Source organism: Oreochromis aureus, linkage group 1, assembly GCF_013358895.1.
Source record: "Oreochromis aureus strain Israel breed Guangdong linkage group 1, ZZ_aureus, whole genome shotgun sequence".
NCBI classification, from domain to species: domain Eukaryota; kingdom Metazoa; phylum Chordata; class Actinopteri; order Cichliformes; family Cichlidae; genus Oreochromis; species Oreochromis aureus.
The window spans coordinates 14996446-15017386 of NC_052942.1; the positions used below are offsets into that span (position 1 = coordinate 14996446).

Here is a 20941-nt window from a genome sequence, read left to right on the forward strand (position 1 = left end):
ACTCTTATGTTTTTAAAGACAGCCAGAGCGTATCAGAATTCCAGTTTAAATCCAGGCGTTTCTGCAGCGTCCTGGTCCACCAGGGCTGAAACAGAGACCTACATGTTTCCATCAGCGTGAAGAAAAGCGCACGTGTTAAAGCGTTCTGAGTTTGTGGCGCCTGTTATTTGTTGATTTTAACTCAAGATTGTAAATACACTGTGAGGTCATGGCTGTGTCTCATGACTCAAACTGAGGGCTAATCGTCATTACGTACCAAGTTTACAGTTTTGCACTCAAATTCACTGAGAATGCTTGTTTTCACACCAACCGAACCTCCTCACTCTGAATGTTCACAGCTCTTCATGTTTGTCCTGACACCACAGGAAGACTCTAGTATTTTCTAACAGTCCAACTTGTAAAACCAGTGTTTGTGCTCAACCCGTTCTCACTGGAAATTGTAAATGTGGCATGTCAGGGTGAACAACTCCAGGCCTCGAGGGCCAGTGTCCTGCAGGTTTTAGATGTCCTTGATCCAACACAGCTGATTTAAATGGCTTAATGACCTCCTCAACATGTCTAGAAGTTCTCCAGAGGCCTGGTAATGAACTCATCATTTGATTCAGGTGTGTTGACCCAGGGTGAGATCTAAAACCTGCAGGATACCGGCCCTCGAGGCCTGGAGATGCCCACCCTGTGATATGTGGTGAGATCACTATAACGCTACCAGCGTTAACGGGCTTCAGGATCGCTGTCTGACTACAAAAACAAAATGATACTGTTTTGTATGAAAATCGTCACACTAAAGCGGCTTAGAAACACTGAAGTAGGTTTTTACAGGTGCTTTCTCAGTCCAATCTGAAGTTTCAGGAGAGGCTGGATGATTCAACAATAGGGTTCAAACATCAGTAAACTTAAAAGGAAAAATCCATCCTTTGAAACGGCGAAGTCCTGACCTTAACCCTGGGGAAATGCTGTGGCATGAGCTTAAGTGCAAGTGTGGCTGGGTGGGGATTTTTCCAGGCTGCCCCCAAATAGGGCAGCAAGGTGGCACGGTGGTTAGCACTGTTGCCGCACAGCAAGAAGGTCCTGAGTTCAATTCCACCATCAGGCTGGGGTCTTTCTGTGTGGAGTTTGCATGTTCTCCCCGTGTTTGCGTGGGTTCCCTCTGGGTACTCCGGCTTCCTCCCACCGTCCAAAGACATGTAGTTTGAGGGGATAGGTTAATTGGATAATCCAAATTGTCACTAGGTGTGAATGTGAGTGTGAATGGTTGTCTGTCCCTGTGTGTTGGCCCTGCGACAGACTGGCGACCTGTCCAGGGTGTACCCCGCCTCTCGCCCTATGACAGCTGGGATAGGCTCCAGCGCCCCCCGCGACCCTGGAAAGGATAAGCGAATGGATGGATGGATGGATGGATGCCCCCAAATAAAGGCGCTCTCTTGTCATAACTAGGATGAAAACCAGACTATTTTGAGTAAATGTATGTTTTTCTCAGGAGGACAAAGTTAAAATACACACATCCGCTTTCAGGCCGAAATCTCTTCTCATACTTGGATAACAAGCTAATTAAACTGCATCTGAAAACTTAAAACGCTGTCAAAGGAAAAACAACTTCTCACTCGTGAAAAACCGGCCCCTCCCGGGTTGAGGTTTCACTCCACCTGATGCCTCCGCCTCTTCTGTGAGCTCTCCTTCTGCACCAGTAGCTCCTGTTGCATGTAGAGCTGCTCCGGAAGCGCACCAGAGTCCTCATATCGACCTGTTTTTACCCTCAAATCGATTTCATAAGCTATTAAGGGAATATAGAGCGCAACCGTATTTTATTATTATTGGTATGAATGAACTGCATGACCCTGTCGCGCGGATAAGAGCTACAGGTAGGTTTGAACTGATGATTTTTGCCAAACAAACACCTCGTTGGAACACGATGCTGTCCTAAAAGGTAACGCACAGTAAGACTATGAGAAGCATTTTTGTTTTATTTTGGTATGATTTGACTCGATTAACTAGCAGGATAATTCTTACTGTCGCTTTTTTGTATTGTATTTTATTTTTGTAAGTTGAAGCCAATCCTGCACTGTGAATACATTGAAGGCAACATGATAATCGAGTACTGCTTTAACGATGTGTCTCTATAAAGGAGCACCTTCTCATATCAATCAGTGTCATGTCACCAAATGCCACCAAACAGCTGTGGAAGAAGCGGCTAATGTGAGCCCTCCTGGACCCTCTCTGTTAGCCATCATGGGATGTGGCACCTCTGTCGCCACAGAAAAGCAAGGGGAAACGCTGGAGCAAGGTAAGCATGTGTAGGTGGTTTAATGCTGGAGTACACCGGATATTGGGATTTTTATTGCCCCCCCCCCTGTCCCCAGAGAGATTTGTTCCTCCTGTGAAAGGTGGGGAAAAACCCACATGCAAAGACGTCACACACACAAAACAGCCCATAGGTGTTAAACACTAATTGGAAAGCAAAGCTCATGTGATGTAAAACAGCATATGTATTCGTGCTGTGTAATACTGGAAATTTTGGTATAGATCCGATACTAAGTAAATGCACTGCCAATGTTACCAATACCGATACTTTTAAATTATAAAGACAGCTTATGTAGGGAAAAGCGGCAACTTAGCAAATGATTAACATAATTCAGTGAGCTACATACTGAACAAAGAAGATGAAAGCAAAGTATCGATCCCATCGCGCTTGTACCAATACCGATACCAGTGATAATATCGATATTTTTTAATGGATCCACCCACCTCTACTGTTTCTGGGCCCTTACAGAGACTTTGATTTCCCGTTACTCGAGTACAAGATAGTTTAATAAATGATTACACATCAGGCACATACAGTTGCCCCTTATTAAAAATGACTGCAGTCAGTTCACCTAAATTGCAGGGTGTACTCCAGGTGTTACTGCATGCTTGTGTTTATGCAAAGGCATTTTGTAATGCTCAGTGTTGGGGAGTAACGGAATACATGTACCGCCGTTACGTATTCAGAATACAAAATATGAGTAACTGTATTCCGTTACAGTTACCGTTTAAAAAGGTGGTATTCAGAATACAGTTACTTTGTTGAAATACATGGAATACACGGCGGTACTTTCCTGTTTCATATTGTCGCGGGTCAGGATTATTTGGGTTTGTTTGACAGCTATGTTCTGTTGTTCCAGGCGGCAGCGTCACGGTTGCCATGGTTACAGGGTGACGCGCTCTCTCTCTGCGTGTTTCCTGGGTGAGAGCGCTTTTTTGTTGTTGTTGTTGTTGTGCTAAGCTAAAAGGCAGAATGCTACAGGCATAGCTCTAAAGCATGTAGCCTGATGGGCAGTGTAGTCCGTGCTGCAGGGAGAATGGACTACCATACCCGTTATGTGTCTGTGAGCGAGGGAGGGAGAGAAAGGAAAAGTCCGAGCTGTCACGGAGCAAAAACGGGAGCTGGAAGCATGTAAATATAATTGTACGGTTTTTACTAAGCTAACTACCTTTAATTTAGTAAACTCCCACCGTAAGGGTGTGTTTTAACTGATGAAACTGTGTCGTACTCAGGCTCGGACATCTGATTGCTGCCTTTTGTAAGCTTTATTGTACAAGCATAAGCTAACACCAGTACAGTAACCGTGCCTTTACAGAAGCCAGGTAATCAACTGAAAGACACAAAATAAACAACCATACAACATTAACAAAGCAACCCTATTAATGATAGTACAGTTTAGTAATAGTCATATTTATGGCTTTAACACATTATTTAATCAACACAGAAACTCACCAGCTCGGCTTCATCAGTCATAACAACAACATCAATGAAAAGAAGATCCGGCAGGTAGGATCCATGAGCGGATGTTAACACATACTATCCCAGACTAACATAAATCACTCCGTCTTAAATAAATTTGTCATTTAAAACAAATTTGGGTCTGATTAATAATAAATCACAACAAATAAATTGGCACGTTAGAAATATAGGAAAAACCACACACCTCCCACTTGGGCTACGTGCCAGACTAAGTAGGCCACAATAACCAGTAGCATACACATATAGAAACAAAACTCTTATAACCGTCATTAAACAAGTTGGTCTCCACACCAAAGAGTCCCCAATCTGTAAATATTTCTCAGGTACTCAGGGGGATGAACCACGTCCCTCTTGCTCCTCTACTGGCAGTAACACCACCAACCTCCTTACGTCCCTGTGGAGAATGGTGGAATGACATGGTTCCCTGTCCTTCCTTGCCTGGGACCAGTTGATGGGACGACTACAACAAATCCTTACTTTGACGTCCCGAACAACACCCCGGTCATCTGCATCTGCCTCCTCCACACGGCCCAGCTTGAAGCGGCCTCTAAGTGCATTCTGATCTGCCACCCAAACAAGGTCCCCAACAGAGACATTTCTCGCCGGGGCATGCCATTTTTGCCGAACAAACAGGTGCGGCCCGGCCAACTGGCTCCAGCGCCTCCAAAACTTGTCCACTTCCACCTGGACTGCACGCAGACGGCTGAATGGATAGGCAGGGAACTCAAACCCCATGTTGTCACCCCTGGGCCCCGCCCGACCCAACAACAAAGAGTTTGGTGTCACAACATCTACAGTTTCTTCCTGAACTTGAGCTCTGGCCCCGATAGGCCTCTCATTGGTGAGGTTTGCCGCCAAATAGAGGAGGGTTTGGAATTCCAGAGCAGTCAAGTTTCCCCCCTCACCAACGTTGCCCAATGCCCTTTTAACACGCGAACAGCTGCTTCCGCTCCATTCCGATGAGGGGAATCTGCTGGACTAAACTCCCACATCCAGTCAGACCCAACCACAGCTGCCCTCCTCTGGATCTCTTCTTTGTCGATACTACCAAGGAAATCATAGAGCTCCTTCAGTGCAGGTTTAGCTCCCACAAAATTGGTCCCCTGGTCAGACCAGAGTTTCTTGGGGTGACCCCTCAGGGCAGTAAACCGCTGGTATGCCTTCAGGAAGCCCTCAGTCGACAGATCTTCAACTATGTCTGCATGAACTGCTCTTGAGGCCATACAACTAAAAACCACGCCCCAAACTTTCTTCTTCACTCGTCGCCTTACTGAGTCTCTGACAAAATACGGACCAAACAAGTCCAAAGTAGTGTACTCGAAAGGGGCTGCTGGCGTAGTGCGTACGGGAGGAAGATCACTCATCACCTGAGTGCATAGCTTGGCTCTGCACTTTCTGCAACTTATGCACGAATCAATCACCTTCCGTGCACGATCCTGGGACCTTGAACTACCCAGCCCCTCTTCCTCATCCGAAGAAGGGTGGCAGAAACACCTTCATGGTTGACACGATGGGCATCCTCAGCGAGGAGAGAGCTTAACTGACACTTGTAGGGGATCAAAGGGACCCCGGACCTCTCCTCCTCAACAGATTGAATCCGGCCATGGCACATCATGAGCCCTGTTGCTTTATCCTTGCGCACAACCAGGCGGTTGGCGTCGTCGAGGGAAAGTCACACCCCGCTTGAGCGGCGAGGCACAAGTCTTGAAACGCCCTACCCGCTCCTGGGCCGTCGGCACTGCCTCCCACTTTAATCCTGCAGCAGTTTGACCCCGCCAGTTAACCAAAACCGCAAGGCTCTGCGGACATAAGCTATGACCCCACAGAGCTTGGCTAGAGAATTGAACCGTGAAAGATCTACTTGATTTATCAAGGCTGAACCCCAGTACTCCTTGATCCAGCAGACACTAGGAGCAACAGAAGAAGACCCCACAGTCTCAAAAGAAGTAACCTTGTTGCTGAATGGTAAAAGCTCTGGACTTACTTGGGCGCCGACCACAGCTTTGACGCTATCAAAGCCATCTGGTGTAGTCTGCACCCTTTCCTGCGACCTTGTTAAGATGGCAGAAAAAGCCTTTCTTTGGAGTCGACTGACGACTTCTCGAGTCCCAGAGGCCACCTCTGCAGCCGACTTTATGGGCCATTCCTCTATTGGCTTGGTTAGGAACATGGGACCGGTCTGCCATGAAGAGTCCTCACTAAGCTGCTCAGGGGAACATCCTCTTGTGACCAGGTCAGCCACGTTGAACTGGCCAGGCAGCCACCACCAGTCAGTGACAGGCCCGGCCTTCTGTATCTCGCCCACTCGATTGGCAAAGAAGGTCTGGAACCCGTAACTCTCTCGTTGGATGGCGCCTAACACAGTCTGACTGTCCAGAAAATGGTACCAACGATCTATTTCCAACCGACTGTACTTCAGAAAGTACCCTTCAGGCGGGTGGCAAAGACAGCTCCACAAATCTCTGCCTTGACTGCATCTCCCTTTTGTTCAATTGGAGTCAATTTGGCCTTGGACTCCACGAGCCGAGTCCTGATCCTTCAGAAGTTTCCCAGCGCAGGTAAAGGACCGCTCCGTATGAATCACAACTCCCATCAGAGAATGTAATTCCCAGGGTTTACCCACCCAGCCGGATGGCGTAATACTTCTGGGAAAGGTGATGGTACTCAGCGCGCGCATACTCCTCAAAGAGCTTAATCGCTCTCCCACGTAGTTCACTAGACAGCGGCTTATCCCATGTATCCTTAGTCAGTATACCGGCCTCCTGAAAGGCTCTTCTAACAAGAATAACACCTTTCTGCTTCAGGGGCGCCGCCAGACCAAGGGGGTCGAGAGCCCTGCTACCTGACTCAGCAGCATACGACGGGTGAGGGATTCGGCGTCTTCTCCCTATGTTCTCCTCAGTGAGGTCTACTTGAGTACGCATTTTTTCTTTCTTGTGGAGAAGTTGATAGCCACCATGAGGAAGAGCTTGTCTTCTTCCACAAGATACCCCACACCCAAGGCCTTGTTGTCCTCGGTCCGCAGCTGGTTGGGCAACATGATGGTTTCGGGTTCAGCAGGAACATCACCTTGCCTCCCACTAAAGCCAGACCGCACCCAAGGCTTGAGGTAAAACCCCCATACTTGAGAATGGTTTCAACCTCCAGGATCTCGCTCAGTCTCTTAGGGTCGCTGTGGGACACAAGGATGTCATCCACGTAAGTATCCTCTTCAATGACACGTCTTTCTTCCACTCTGTTAACAAACTGTGGCAGGAGGGCAGTCTCGCATGGCAACCTGAGCGATACAACCTGCAGGCTTGTCACCCATGTTCACACGCACTACAGCATAATCCTTGATGTCCTCCTCCGGGAATTCCTCCACAAGAAGCGGTGAACATGCACCTCTTGGTCCTCCAGCCACACAGAGTTATACATTTGGAGACATCCCCTATCGCCGCATGCTCTCCCTCTCGGAAATGGAGCAGCACCGCCCTAATGGGATTCAGAACATCTGGGCCCTTCATCAAGATGCTGTTCAAACTAACACCTCTGTACACCTGGCTGCTGTCCCAAACGAGCCTCATCGGCGTGGTGTTGGAGTGTGGGTTGGGCGCCATCAAATGGTTTATCCACCACACGGCTCCTTTCCACTCGTCCAACACTGTTTGGGAAAGCTGGATAGCGGCCCTCCTTGCCAGCATGTCACGCACCTGCTTAGCATAAGCTGCCTTCCATAGCGGATCTTTCTCGAGGCGCTTTTCTGACTTCAGGAAAGTCGCCTCCACAGCTTTTGCGGTTGTTAGGCAGGGTCGCAGGGTCTTCTTTCCAGGGATATTTAGCATCCCAATGGGGCTTGTCACTGTGATTGTCACTCAGCTTGAAGGTCAGACCTCCTCTGATGATCTCCAACTCTCTTTTCGTCAGCAAGTGACATTTCCTTCCTCCAGGGGCGCACTTCCCGCAGCGGCAACCGCCACACACGGGTCACAGGCGGCACCAATACTGTCCCACTGTAACCATTTGATGACCTCAGCGTTGGATGTATTCGTGGTACCGACCTCACGCTGTTCTTTGGTTTCGGGTAACAGCTACGAAGGGTCGCAACTACCTGAGACTCTGTCTTCATGGAGCACGCGAAATGGGTTGACGAGAAACGTGCAGTCACCTCCACATCTTCAAACAGATCTGGGTGTGCGCCACTGATGGTTTTCCCTAACGGACCATCCCACAGAACCAAGTCACCGCACCTCATCATTCTCTGGGGGCTAGACGACCCCTCGGGTGCTGATGAGTAGCTCAATCTTTTCAGGGCGGATCAGTTCCCCGGTTCGACGGAGCCTGGGAAGAACTTCTCCAGGCGCTCGAGTCCACCACGTGACCCACATTGGCAATCTCCTCTAACCCATAGCAAACCATCTCATGGAGTCGCCATGTCCCCTTCTTTGTGGCTACTTTTATGCTCACCAGGTATCTCTTTGTCTCTACTTTCGCCTCCATGCCACCAACACCATGAACAACCAAGGTGATTGGTTCACCAGTCAGGCCAAGCCTTTCTGCCGCCTGGTGGGTGATGTAGTTCGTGTCAGAGGCTAAATCGATGAGTGCTCCAATCCAGTCTCCCCTCTTGGTGGTGACGTCCAACAACATCATGAGGACCGGAGCTCCTTCAGACAACTCTCATCTCCCGAACCTCTGCTAGCACACAACTTTGAAGTCACTTTGTTTGTGCAAGCCTTCGAACAGCCTCCAGCTGCTCGGGGACAGACCTAGACCAGCAAACACAGCCTCTTGCTCTTCCGTTGGGCCACGGGGTTCTCTCCTTTTCCCCCCTTTGGTCCCTTGCCTAGCTGTATCTTTCCTAGTTGGGGTTTTAAGACACAGGAAGAAATGGTGATCCGATGAGGCATCACCCCTTCTGCATTCCTCATTACGACATAGAAAGTTTTTACTACACGGGTCATCACTCCCATGGGAGTCCAGACACCTGGGACATACCCTGGTCCTTTTCACGTAAGCTCTCCGCTCTGACGGGTTGGCCTTTTTAAACGTCTTACAGCGGTATAAACGCCCTGTATGACCCTCTTCGCCACACAAACAGCAAGGATTCTGTGATAGCTCACCTCTCGTCTCGCTTGCAGTAGCCTTGGTGAACGAACGTCTCTCCATCCTCCGATCTGGTCTCTCCTTTGGTTTCTCACGGGGGCTCGGTTCAGCTGCCCTGGCAGTATTAGACTGTCTGATGGATTGCAACTGCTCCAGTTGCACCAGAACCGTCTTCTGATCTTTCAGGAACTGCCATAGCTTATCAAACCGGTTCTGTGGACTGACATCGTTGACAGGATCACATCGGTACAAAAGCCACCTTTCCTTCATACTATCCGGCAACTTACTCTCAAGTGAGCGGATCACTAACTGATTTTTTATGGCATCTCCACAACCTAGGTCTATTAGGTCCAACAGCGCTCTCTCTACAGCCTGGATCAACTGTAAAACCTCTCTGGGTTTGTTGTTGCGCACGCCTGGTAACTCCTGTAGTTCAAGTACGATGTCGTCTGCTATCTGTGATACGTCACCATAACAGTCCTCTAAAACCCGGAAAACCTCGCTCGCAGTACGGCAGTGAGACAGCCTAAGTTCGCATTTTACTGGATCGGCAATACTGTCCATCAGGTGGAAGAGTCTGCACTCTGGGGAACCTGTGGGTTCCGCTAATGCTTGGAGGGTTCCCCAGTTACTCTTCCAGCGCCAGTAGTTCCTCCTGTCCCCAGAGAACTTTGGTAGGCTCAGGGGTGCGAGTGCGATCCTCGTTCCGAGTGATCCTTGAGAGATGGTAGACGTGCTCTGCCCTGCCCCAGCACCATCGGGTCTTACACCATGCATTCTTCGAAGCTGCTGTGGCGTGCTTGAAAGGCCATGGATGAACACAGGACTCACGAGTCTCGGGGATAGTGGTCCCTGTGGTGGCGCTTGAAGGGTTACAGTGGAAGGACTTGCAACTCGCGCTCCATTGGGACCACCTGCATCAACGACTTGGTTACTACTGTCCACCGCAGCACTTTGGTATGCAGCAGGGTTCACGTCAGCATCTAGCGCACCATCGCCACGCGCTGGGCCATCATCTCCACCGGTCGCGGCGGGCCCATTGGGCTTGCTAGTGCTGGTCGTCACTCCACCGTCAGCGCCACCTTCATCACTGCCTTCACCTTCACTGCTAGTCCGGCTCCTAAGGTCGCCACACCCGGATCTCTTTCTTCCATCCAGGACGGTAGCCAGCACCACCATAGCTACTCTCCTCCTTTCCTTGAGCTCTTTGAGACAAGCTCGCATAACATTCACCTCTCTCTCTGGAACATAACGATCCCACTTAAGCACAAACTCACTTAGAGCTTCCTCTCTGCCTTCCACAGCAGTAAGCATTGAATCAAACTGATCCTGTTTTGTTTGACCTGTTTTGAGCGCCTCCACCTGGCTAATCGCATCTTTTAGGTCAACTCTTAGACTGTCAAACTGACCTGATGCACAACGGGACCATGATGCTTCCTTTAGTTTCATTTCTGTGGTCTGGTATTTTGAGCGGCAGTCCTGCAGCTTCTTCTCCACTTCAGCTATTTCTGCTGCAAACCCACTTGCATCTTCTTCTTCCATAGCAGCAATGTAATCAAAGCTGCCATCACAAACCTCATTATAACTGTCTTTGAGTGTCCTACATTCAGACATGAGGTCATGTTCAGTCAGAAGATCAATGTTAAAAACAATGGAATTGGCCTTCCTAGTAAAAACTGCTTGCACAGAGGACCGCCTTTTCTTTAATTCTTCTCGGCATGCCATACTGACTTTTCTCCTCGTTTATTACCGGCGTTATTCCTTTGCCCTCAACAAAGATGGCGGCGACCCACTTCCGGTCGCTTAGCGGCTAGTAACTGAATTAAAAGTTCGTTTTCGGCGGCTGGCTTATCCTATGCCAGCGCCCTAATAGTCACAGCAAAGAAATCCACACACAGTCTCTCACGTAAGAGGGCTTAACGGTGTTTTGAGAACGAAGTCACGTCGATCGGCCGGGCTCCGTCTAATCGCTGGATTCTCCGTAGTCGACACAGACCCTCCTCCGCTTCTCCGTCGCGGGGACTGGCTAAGTGTTGATTACTGTACGGTTTTTACTAAGCTAACTACCTTTAATTTAGTAAACTCCCACCGTAAGGGTGTGTTTTAACTGATGAAACTGTGTCGTACTCAGGCTCGGACATCTGATTGCTGCCTTTTGTAAGCTTTATTGTACAAGCATAAGCTAACACCAGTACAGTAACCGTGCCTTTACAGAAGCCAGGTAATCAACTGAAAGACACAAAATAAACAACCATACAACATTAACAAAGCAACCCTATTAATGATAGTACAGTTTAGTAATAGTCATATTTATGGCTTTAACACATTATTTAATCAACACAGAAACTCACCAGCTCGGCTTCATCAGTCATAACAACAACATCAATGAAAAGAAGATCCGGTGTTGTGCCAAAGTAGTTACCCCCGTCAAAAATTGTTTCCCCATCCACGAGAGCGCGCAAAGTAGGAGGAGCCACTTGCCCAGCTCCGTTCTGTACGCTACTTGTCACTGATCTGCAGTCGACGCAATAAAGAGTAAAAGCTGGAAAACGGCAGGCTCGATTAATTTAATATTAGTTTCGTGACATTGTAATGTGCCGTGTGGAAGACAATTTACATTAAACTGTACACTGAAATAACCTGCTGGGAATACTTTGTCTAGAAAAATACTTTGATACTATAATACTGTAAAACCAGACGCGATCATGGAAACACGTCGCTCTCCGGTGAATTTACACTCGGTTTACATTTTGTAGCGAAGCTATCACGAAGGAGTTTATTTGCGAAATCAATCACAGTATAACCAATAACTACAGTAACGTTGGAGAGGGTTTCTTCACAGCAAAAGTTATGGAGGGATACAGATTTTATCAGGCTGTGTGGCATCGGCTGCCAAAATGTGTGCCCCATCTGTAATCCATATTGGCTTTGCTATCACAAAGGGTATATTTGCAAAATAAGTCACAGTATAACCAATAAGTACAGTAACTTTGAGAGGATTTCTCCTTCACAGCAAAAAGTTATAGAGGGATACAAAATTTATCAGGCTGTGTGGCATCGGCTGCCAAAATGTGTGCCCCTATCTTTAATCCATATTGGCTTTGCTATCACAAAGGGTATATTTGCAAAATAAGTCACAGTATAACCAATAAGTACAGTAACTTTGGAGAGGATTTCTCCTTCACAGCAAAAGTTATAGAGGGATACAAAATTTATCAGGCTGTGTGGCATCGGCTGCCAAAATGTGTGCCCCCTATCTTTAATCCATATTGGCTTTGCTATCACAAAGGGTATATTTGCAAAATAAGTCACAGTATAACCAATAAGTACAGTAACTTTGGAGAGGATTTCTCCTTCACAGCAAAAGTTATAGAGGGATACAAAATTTATCAGGCTGTGTGGCATCGGCTGCCAAAATGTGTGCCCCCTATCTTTAATCCATATTGGCTTTGCTATCACAAAGGGTATATTTGCAAAATAAGTCACAGTATAACCAATAAGTACAGTAACTTTGGAGAGGATTTCTTCTTCACAGCAAAAGTTATGGAGGGGTACAAAATTTATCAGGCTGTGTGGCCTCGGCTGCCAAAATGTGTGCCCCCTATCTTTAATCCATATTGGCTTTGCTATCACAAAGGGTATATTTGCAAAATAAGTCACAGTATAACCAATAAGTACAGTAACTTTGGAGAGGATTTCTCCTTCACAGCAAAAGTTATAGAGGGATACAAAATTTATCAGGCTGCGTGGCATCGGCTGCCAAAATGTGTGCCCCCTATCTGTAATCCATATTGGCTTTGCTATCACAAAGGGTTTATTTGCAAAATAAGTCACAGTATAACCAATAAGTACAGTAACTTTGAGAGGATTTCTCCTTCAAAGCAAAAGTTATGGAGGGATACAAAATTTATCAGGCTGTGTGGCATCGGCTGCCAAAATGTGTGCCCCCATCAATAATGCACATTGGCGTTGCTATCACGAAGAGTTTATTTGCAAAATAAATCACAGTATAACTAATAACTACAGTAACTTTGGAGACCATTTTCTTTTTAGACTTCTTAATTTAACATCTACATATATATATATGTCGATATGTGTGTTCTCAACAATGTGTGCCATAAGAACACTAGCTGTGCACCTTTAGTGTCAACTATGTACAAGCGAAACAAATAAACACGTCTTCTGGTGGTGGGCTTTTCACGCAGAGCTGGTGGAACCACCGCAAACACATCTCACACTGAATCTGTAAAAAAATAAATAATTATAAATCCCAATGTTAAAATTTCATTTACGGAATTGATCATAACATTTAGCAGTCTTTCATGATGACATTACCCATTTGTTGTCAGTTTCATGCTCTTCTTCGCCGCAGAAAAGACAGATGTTTGTCAAGTCATCTGTTTTAAAAGTGAAAAAAATAGCACAGAGTATACTACCTACTGCACTTATTACTTCATTCAAACAACTATATGGTTTGTTTCTACAGCTATCATGATGAAAATATTCATGATTTCAGAACACTGAATTGTGGAAAATGAGTTACCTGTCTCTAGGAGGAGAGTGGTGGCAATTTGCAGCCTGTGTGTGTTTATGGCCTTTTGTGAGACGGAAAGTCTATTGACTCTTTTGCAAGATCTTTTCAGCAAACTGAAAAAGAGATTCTAAGATGACTAAATAGGCTAATATCAGAATGTTATTTTATAGAAATTTGTTTGCTGTGAATCAATTTCTTTCTTTTTTTGTGTAATTATCTTATATTCCTTTTCCTGTCATTAACATTTATTACAACACAACATTTCCAATATTGTTGTATATATGTATGTATTACGGTTAAGACTCGTACTTTCAATGCAAAGACTCCACATGAGGTAGCGTCCAATTGTTTTGGGTGTTTGACTGTGTCACAAGTCCATCTTGAGACGTTGCATCCTTTTTTTTCGCATGAATGCCCTGAAAGACAAGTACAATAAAACAAATAACATGTTTTAAAATTTTGGTGACACAAAAGATGAACAGTATGGAGAGCTTAAGTGTCTGTTGAACATCAAGTTAAGAACACTGACCACACTGTTTTGTTAAAATCATTACTTTTTAAAAGTCTACAACGCATTTTCGTGGACAATTACTTGTGCTTTTATTTTCCTGTTTCCTCCCATGATATAGAAATCAATCACTTACACAGTACACTTTGAAGAGATGTGGAGGAGAAGCAAAGATGAAATTCACACATGTATAACCTATGTGGAATTATTTTAGACATTTGTCTGATGTTTTAGTGCTAAACCTCCGCAACACTTTATGCAACTACTAAACATTATTATCCCGTGCTATATTTTCTAATGTAAAAACATCATCTCATACAGACATCAGGTCCTCAAATAAACATTGAAACATGGGAGACTTCTCTTTAAAGGCAAAATTAACCCATAACACCACAATATCAGAAGACGAACACAAAATTTAAACCTGTTGCTGCTAGTTTTTAATTCTGAGTACCATTTATTTTTTGATTGACATCATACTTGTAATTGTCATAATAAACACAAAAATAACAAAAGCAACAAAGAGTTTAATAAAGGGTCGAAATAAATTTGAGCAGTTATCCTTACCTTGTTGATTCCAAACAATTTTGGATACCTTGTTTAGTTTCTCCGAGTGGATCAAGATACAGCGACTTCTTTTCTTGTGGGTAAATGACCTACAGTAAAATTATGTGGAGAATTACATGTAATAATTCAAGACTTAAGATTATCTGCATGCCATGCATTTTTCTTATAAAACTGATTTGATGAATATTGTAAATGCAATTATTTTGTTTACCACTAATGTCCAGTGATGATGTTCATTTACAATTCCCAGAATCACTTCATGCTCCATGGGTTTGATCTTAAATTGAAACAAAAGAATAAAATATTAACTTCAGACATAAAAAAGAAATGCAATAACATGTTGTTTAGAGTCCTTTTTATTAAAGCAATTTATGATATATTATATATCATCCACTTATAAAGTACTCTGTGACAGCCATGATTCATCCTCATTTCTTTAAACTGTGCAAGAAGCTGGACTATCTTATATTTTTTATAAGTGGTTTTGCACATTACTTCCTCCAAGACTAATAAAGCTCTTTCTAAGGATTTTCTTTGGACATGGAGTTCATTTTCACTCATTTTCAATGCGATCATTGTGCCATCTGCAAAATAATGTGTAATGCTTTATTAAGCCTCTTTAACAGTGACGTATGAATCACTTGAGAATAAAAAGGTACCTATTAAAGAGATGAAGCAGTGTTGATGATTTCAAAAGAGATATTAGCCCAAATGTTTGCAAATCTCAAATCAAGCATTGATTGGAGTGTGTACAAAAAGGAGGAAACCAGACAAACAGAGAACAAAAGAGAACTGGCAAGTCTAATAAACTATCCACATCTACTAACCCCAGTCTCAATTCGTTCTTTCTCCATAAGCTGTTATCCAATCTAAATCTGGATGTGGATATGATCTGAGGTACTTAAACAATACACACAAGATTCTTTCTAGAGATACCTACCTTGAGTCTTGGAGCTTTTCTCTTCCAAATGGCAGTCATTGAAAATGAATCAATGAATGCTGCTTTGGCTGAATTATGGCGATTGCATTGTCTCACCATGATCGCAAGATATGCATTAATAGATCATAATACAAAATGTAAACATTTTTTAACTGTTGTCAAGCAATAAAACACTGATAGTTGCATTGTTGTCAGTAAAGATCACTGTACCTCACTTTCCAACTCCATGTCCGGACCAATTTGTTGGATATCCCAGTAGAATAATTTGTAAGCACCAATTTTGGAGAGTAGAACGTGAGGACTCTTTCCAGCCCAGGCATCCATTATATCTACAAAAAGTAATGAGAAAAGAGACAAGTCATCAGGACTAAATGTAAATCAAAATTTAAAATGCATAATTTCTTATGTAGTTTTCTGACAAAAGGCGTGTTTCAGGGTAAATACTTTTAAGACGCTGATAAAATGGGCACATGGTTTAACATTGTATTTTGTAGAAAAAAAAAGAGCACTTAAATTTGCTTTTATTTGGGGTAAAGTTACACTTACAATGTCCTCTAAAGAAATTTAAATAAATTCATATTAATAAAAGAAAAGGAATTTAAATACATAGCAATAGAAATGCTCTTGCCCCTATCAAATTTTTTTCCAGCAGAAACACCTATTACAACAATTTTTTAAAATTATGTTTAGTTGAAGCTACATGAATATGTTTTAAAATACTCAGGCTCAAGGCTTGCACCTGTGGCCTTTACTATTACATAACCATTTCTGGAAAATGTTATTTTTCTCCTCCAAAACTAGTTTTATTGTCTTTAAAATAGAGTGTCAATTTCTGGGCTGTTAAAAGCAGCTTCTTAAAGAGTATTTGATCTTTCGAACTATTGCTGGCAGGCAGTCATCATCACAACATTAATATACTGCTTGTAGTGGGCATTCTATGTCACTAACAGCATATATGACAGCAATTTCAGAAAAGAAGAAAATGAAGAACATACACTACTAGTCAAAATTAGGGACACACCTTCCCATTCAGTGTTTTTCTGTGTGTTCATGCTTTTCATGCAGTGACAATCATCTTATGTGACTACCCCATGAAGCTCACTGACAGAAGGCCTAGAGTGTGCAAAGCAGTGATCAAAGCAAAGGGTGGCTAATTTGAAGAATCTAAGATATAAAAAATATTTTTGGTTCTTTCATATTTTTTGGTTTACTACATCATTTGTGTTAGGGTTAGTGCTCCATATGTGTCCATTCATAGTTTTGATGCCTCGAGTTCTAATCAACAATGAATCTACAAAATAGACAAGGAAATTAAGAAGCAACATTAAAATGAAGGTGTGTCCAAACTTTTCACTCTTAGTGTACATCAGATGTACAATATCAATCATTAACATTCTGGGTTCCACAACAACAAAAGAAAGATTCACAGTTTTGAAGGACTCACTTTTTCATTTGTGTAATTTTACACATGTGGCTTACATCCTTTTACAAGTTTTCTATAATGTTTTGCCCCATGAAGGTTTTTTTTTTTAAAGCATTAACATATTGTTAAATTTAAATATTCTGTTAGGAAATATACCTAAAAAAATCTTTTTAAAGGTGTAAAATTTGCTATGCCATGATCTACAGAGTACTGAAACAAACACTGTCATAGGAACAAAAGTCCTTTTTTAAAAAATAAAAAAATATTATATTTATTTACATTTCTCTGCAACAGGTTCAGTGTATCTCTGAGAGGGTGATGCTGGAGGTGGTGCAGGGCTAGCTTGTGTGGCTGTTGCTGGGGCTGGTGTCACAAGTGGAACTGTTGCTTCCATGGTTTGTGCTGTAGATTGCTGGGCTGTAATCTGTGGAGCTGAGGCTTGTGTGGTTGTAGCATTTGGAGCTGTGGTCTGTGAGGATGGGTCTGCTGCCGTTGTGGTTTGTGAGGCCTGGTCTGCTGTTGTGGTTTGTGAGGCTGGGTCTGCTGTTGTGGTTTGTGAGGCCTGGTCTGCTGTTATGGTCTTTGAGGCTGGGTCTGCTGCTGTTTGGGATTCGGTTTGTACAGCTGTAGCATATTCTGGTGCTGTAGCACTTGTGGCTGGTTCGTTCTCTTTCTGTGCTGTTGCTCCTGACTCTGGATCTGATACCGTTATTGCTATACCTTGTGGAACTGGAGATGGATGTTGTGTTTGAACCGATAGTGATGTAAGTGATGCCATTGGTGCTGTAGGCTGTGTAGCTCTAGGAGGAGGTGGTGGTGGTGCTACCGCCACTGGTGCTGCTGTAGCCTGTGAAGCTAGAGCAGATGCTGGTGCTGCTGCAGCTTGTGGTGCTGCTGGACCTGGTTGTGCTGTTGGTAATGTGGCTGCTGTTTTCTTTGAACCCCGTGTGGCACTCTTGGCATGCTGTCTTTGCTTAACTTTAGTTGGTCAATATTTACTTTTGGAATGATTGTCCCATTGGAATCCTGAAGATCTGCACTTTTACCTTGGATTGCTGTAATAATGTAAGGGCCTAAAAGTTTGCTTCAAGTTTTCCCCTTTCCTCTGCTGACTTCTTATGTTAGCTCTTAAAACTTTGTCACCAACTTTGAAGACGACATCTCTCGTCATCATTTTTATTTTGCCCTTTTTTTTTCCTGAGCTTTGACCACATTGTCCTTCACCAGTTCCAACAGCTTTTGATGCTTTTGAATGTCTTCCGACAGCTCCTCCTGCCCCACAATGTCTTCCACACTCTCATCAACCTTTGAATCAAAAGACATGTCTATCATTACTATAATTTGTGTAAGATACACAGATAATACATAAAAGAACTGAGAAATACAGTGAAAATTTACATTAAGTGTCTTTGGTAAGGTTTTAAGACACAATGTATTTCTGGCAAAGCTTCAGTGTATCTTGGGATTGATTGGACATGAAGAAAACTGTTATTGAGGGTTTGAACAATCCATAAAAATATTCAGTGGTGTAGTGCTTTTATGGCGGTGACATAGCATCCATTGAAACTGATCTGCCTGTGCCTCAAAACTAAAAAAGTTTCGTTGTGTGGGATTTCCGTGTAGTTTGTCACAGACAGAAAGACATACCATGAACTCTTCTGGGATTTCGGAAGGATAGCGAGCCCTCTGCCAAACATTAGGTAATAAGGTGAGTATTTGGTGGTCACTTGTTTTTAGTTCTGAGTCCAAACATTACAGCATCCAGATACTCATCCCACATTTCTGGTTGGTCGCCAACGACTTTACACAGGGCTCTGACAATGAAAGCACATAGAAGACATTCATATGAAAGATCATTTACATTTTTAATAGTTTAATGTCATGCATTCATGTTTTGGTTGAAGGAACCCCCATAAATGTATAACATGTACTCCAAGAATTTACCTCTGGATGGTGCCATTCATTTTCTCCACCAGCCCATTTGTTTGTGGGTGATAGGGGGAGCAGAGGCTTCTTTTAATTTTTAACAATCCGCAAACCCTTTTGTTGAGCTGCAAAAGAAAGTTATATACACTGACTATAAGCACATTACAATAAGAATTTAAATAAACAGCTGTCATACTAATATCTCAAAAACAGATTTATAAAGACCAGAAAATTAACCATTTTCAAAAAATTATTCAAATATGAGTTCACATATTTTTGCCAAAGACTAAAGTACTTACAGAATTGACAAATTCTTTGCCTTGGTCAGTAAGAATCCTTTTGGGGGCTTCGAACTGGTGGACAAATTTTATGAGACAGTTTGTCACTTCCCCGGCTGATTTTGACTTTAAAGGGTATGCTTGTGGCCATTTTGTAAAATAATCAATAAAAAAACACATATGTATTGATGTCCATTGTTGGTTTCAGTAAGTTTTCCAATAAGGTCCATCCCAACCAGTTCAAATGGCTGAGACCTTAAAACAAAATCATAGTTAAGTTAATAATACTGAAATTACACAGAATGCTAGTCTACTGTTATAATTTTTTCAAGTATATAATCAGTAGGTTTCTAAGCAATGAAAACATTGTGTGATTAAATGTGATTATTTGCTGTGGTCGATGACTAACCTTTATCGGAATGTATTCCGCTGGTTTTTAATTGTTGCAGCACTTGCCTGGCAAAGTGCACATTGGGAAACCTAATCAAAAATAAAAGCAATTCAATAAGAAACACAAGAGTTGATGATCAAGGTTTACATAACTTATTATGAGAGATACAGAAACATTGCTGTGTTCCTCTTAAAATAAATTAGCTGTAGTCGAATTACATAGAGTTTGTTTTGGAGTACCACCCAATTATTGATGTCCACTGACATCCCTGGCCAGTAGAACCGCTTTGAAATGGCTTCTCTTGTTTTTGTTTGCCCCATAATGGGCCCCAGTAGGACTGGCATGAAAATCTGAAAAATTGTGTTTGCCTCATCAGCCCCACAGACTACCGTTGTCTTTATGGTTTTGTCTGTGCCCTTTGTAGCGCCAGTAAAACAGCTGCTCCCTAAACATAAACAAGAAAATAGAAAAGTTTATTATAGCTGTTTAAACCACAGGTCTATATGTGGTAAAAGTCATGACAATACATCTTCAATGTAATGAATCAATTATGTATGTGATATAATTTGGGGTGACTATTGGACTGGTTCTCTATAGTTATGACAGTATGACTACTTCAGAAGCCAAAAGATTATGCCACTCACAAGACTGTATTAGTGATACTAAACAAAGTGATGGATGTGTAAAGTCATTATAACTAATGGCCTTCAGATATCATGGAGTTATCTTTTTGTACAAATATCAATTCAAAGTAGTTTAATTCCAAATTTCCTGCTGTCCGTAATTTTCCACATATGTAATTTAAAGACATAAAGACATAACAGTGGGTACACCTGCGTAAAAGGGTGTGGCACATACCACTCCAAAAGTAATTACGACGTAATATATTGTAGTTAAGCTATAAAAGGACAAAAACAGTTCTTAGTTAACGCTGTCTTCTTAATAGCAAACCTTAAAACTTTTACTTTAATAAACGCCCATGTGCCTATTAACCGGGGTTAACTAGGTCAAAGAAAGGTCAAGCTAATTAAATCGGTTAGTGCAAATTAAGACTACACATTATGCCTTTGTATATGTGTTAATATATATGTATTGATGACATTTATAAACGCTACGAAGTTGCTGTTATTACCTTCAATGTCGTAAATAGCAGCTTTTCTTCGGAGAAGAAACTTTCTTTCTTCGTGAAAAGCGCTGGATACTCGCCTTTCAGTTTATATGCAACCAAAATCTTGTACTCGTCTGGTTCCATTCTCTTGTGGTGTTTGTTATTTTCGAAAACAAATTGTAAAGTAATCTTCTAGTTAGTTCAGAGCCACTCTGTTTTTCGGTTCGTGCGCACAACGTGAGCTAATTTGCATAATTGATGAGGAAAACCCACGTGACCAGAGATTTTGGAAAAATTTGACAATGTCGGAGTCAAGTAGGCCTACGAAAGGTTGGCCAAAACTAACTTGCAAAATTTTGAAAAGCCCTGTGACTTACAAAGACGATATATATATATTTAAATG

At 43.0% G+C, this 20941-nt stretch overlaps 1 protein-coding gene and 3 long non-coding RNA genes across 4 annotated transcripts in view; 1 reads left to right on the top strand and 3 right to left on the bottom strand.

The window, feature by feature from the left end:
• The first annotated feature begins 1388 nt into the window (after positions 1-1388).
• Positions 1389-20941, top strand: part of LOC116311735 (protein phosphatase, EF-hand calcium binding domain 1) — a 36964-nt gene continuing 17411 nt past the window's right edge. The window contains 2 exon segments of the mRNA XM_039608700.1: positions 1389-1859; positions 2174-2281. Coding sequence (XP_039464634.1) covers positions 1817-1859; positions 2174-2281 — 151 coding nt within the window. The 5' untranslated portion in view covers positions 1389-1816.
• Positions 12916-13463, bottom strand: LOC120438271. The gene is made up of 3 exons (XR_005611761.1): positions 13407-13463; positions 13199-13260; positions 12916-13106 (listed from the first exon to the last, which is right to left on the bottom strand). It is a non-coding gene; the product is annotated as an uncharacterized LOC120438271 (long non-coding RNA).
• Positions 18033-18518, bottom strand: LOC120438312. Its single transcript, XR_005611792.1, has 2 exons — positions 18483-18518; positions 18033-18140 (listed from the first exon to the last, which is right to left on the bottom strand). It is a non-coding gene; the product is annotated as an uncharacterized LOC120438312 (long non-coding RNA).
• LOC120438282 lies at positions 18566-19282 on the bottom strand. Its single transcript, XR_005611773.1, has 3 exons — positions 19061-19282; positions 18780-18886; positions 18566-18649 (listed from the first exon to the last, which is right to left on the bottom strand). It is a non-coding gene; the product is annotated as an uncharacterized LOC120438282 (long non-coding RNA).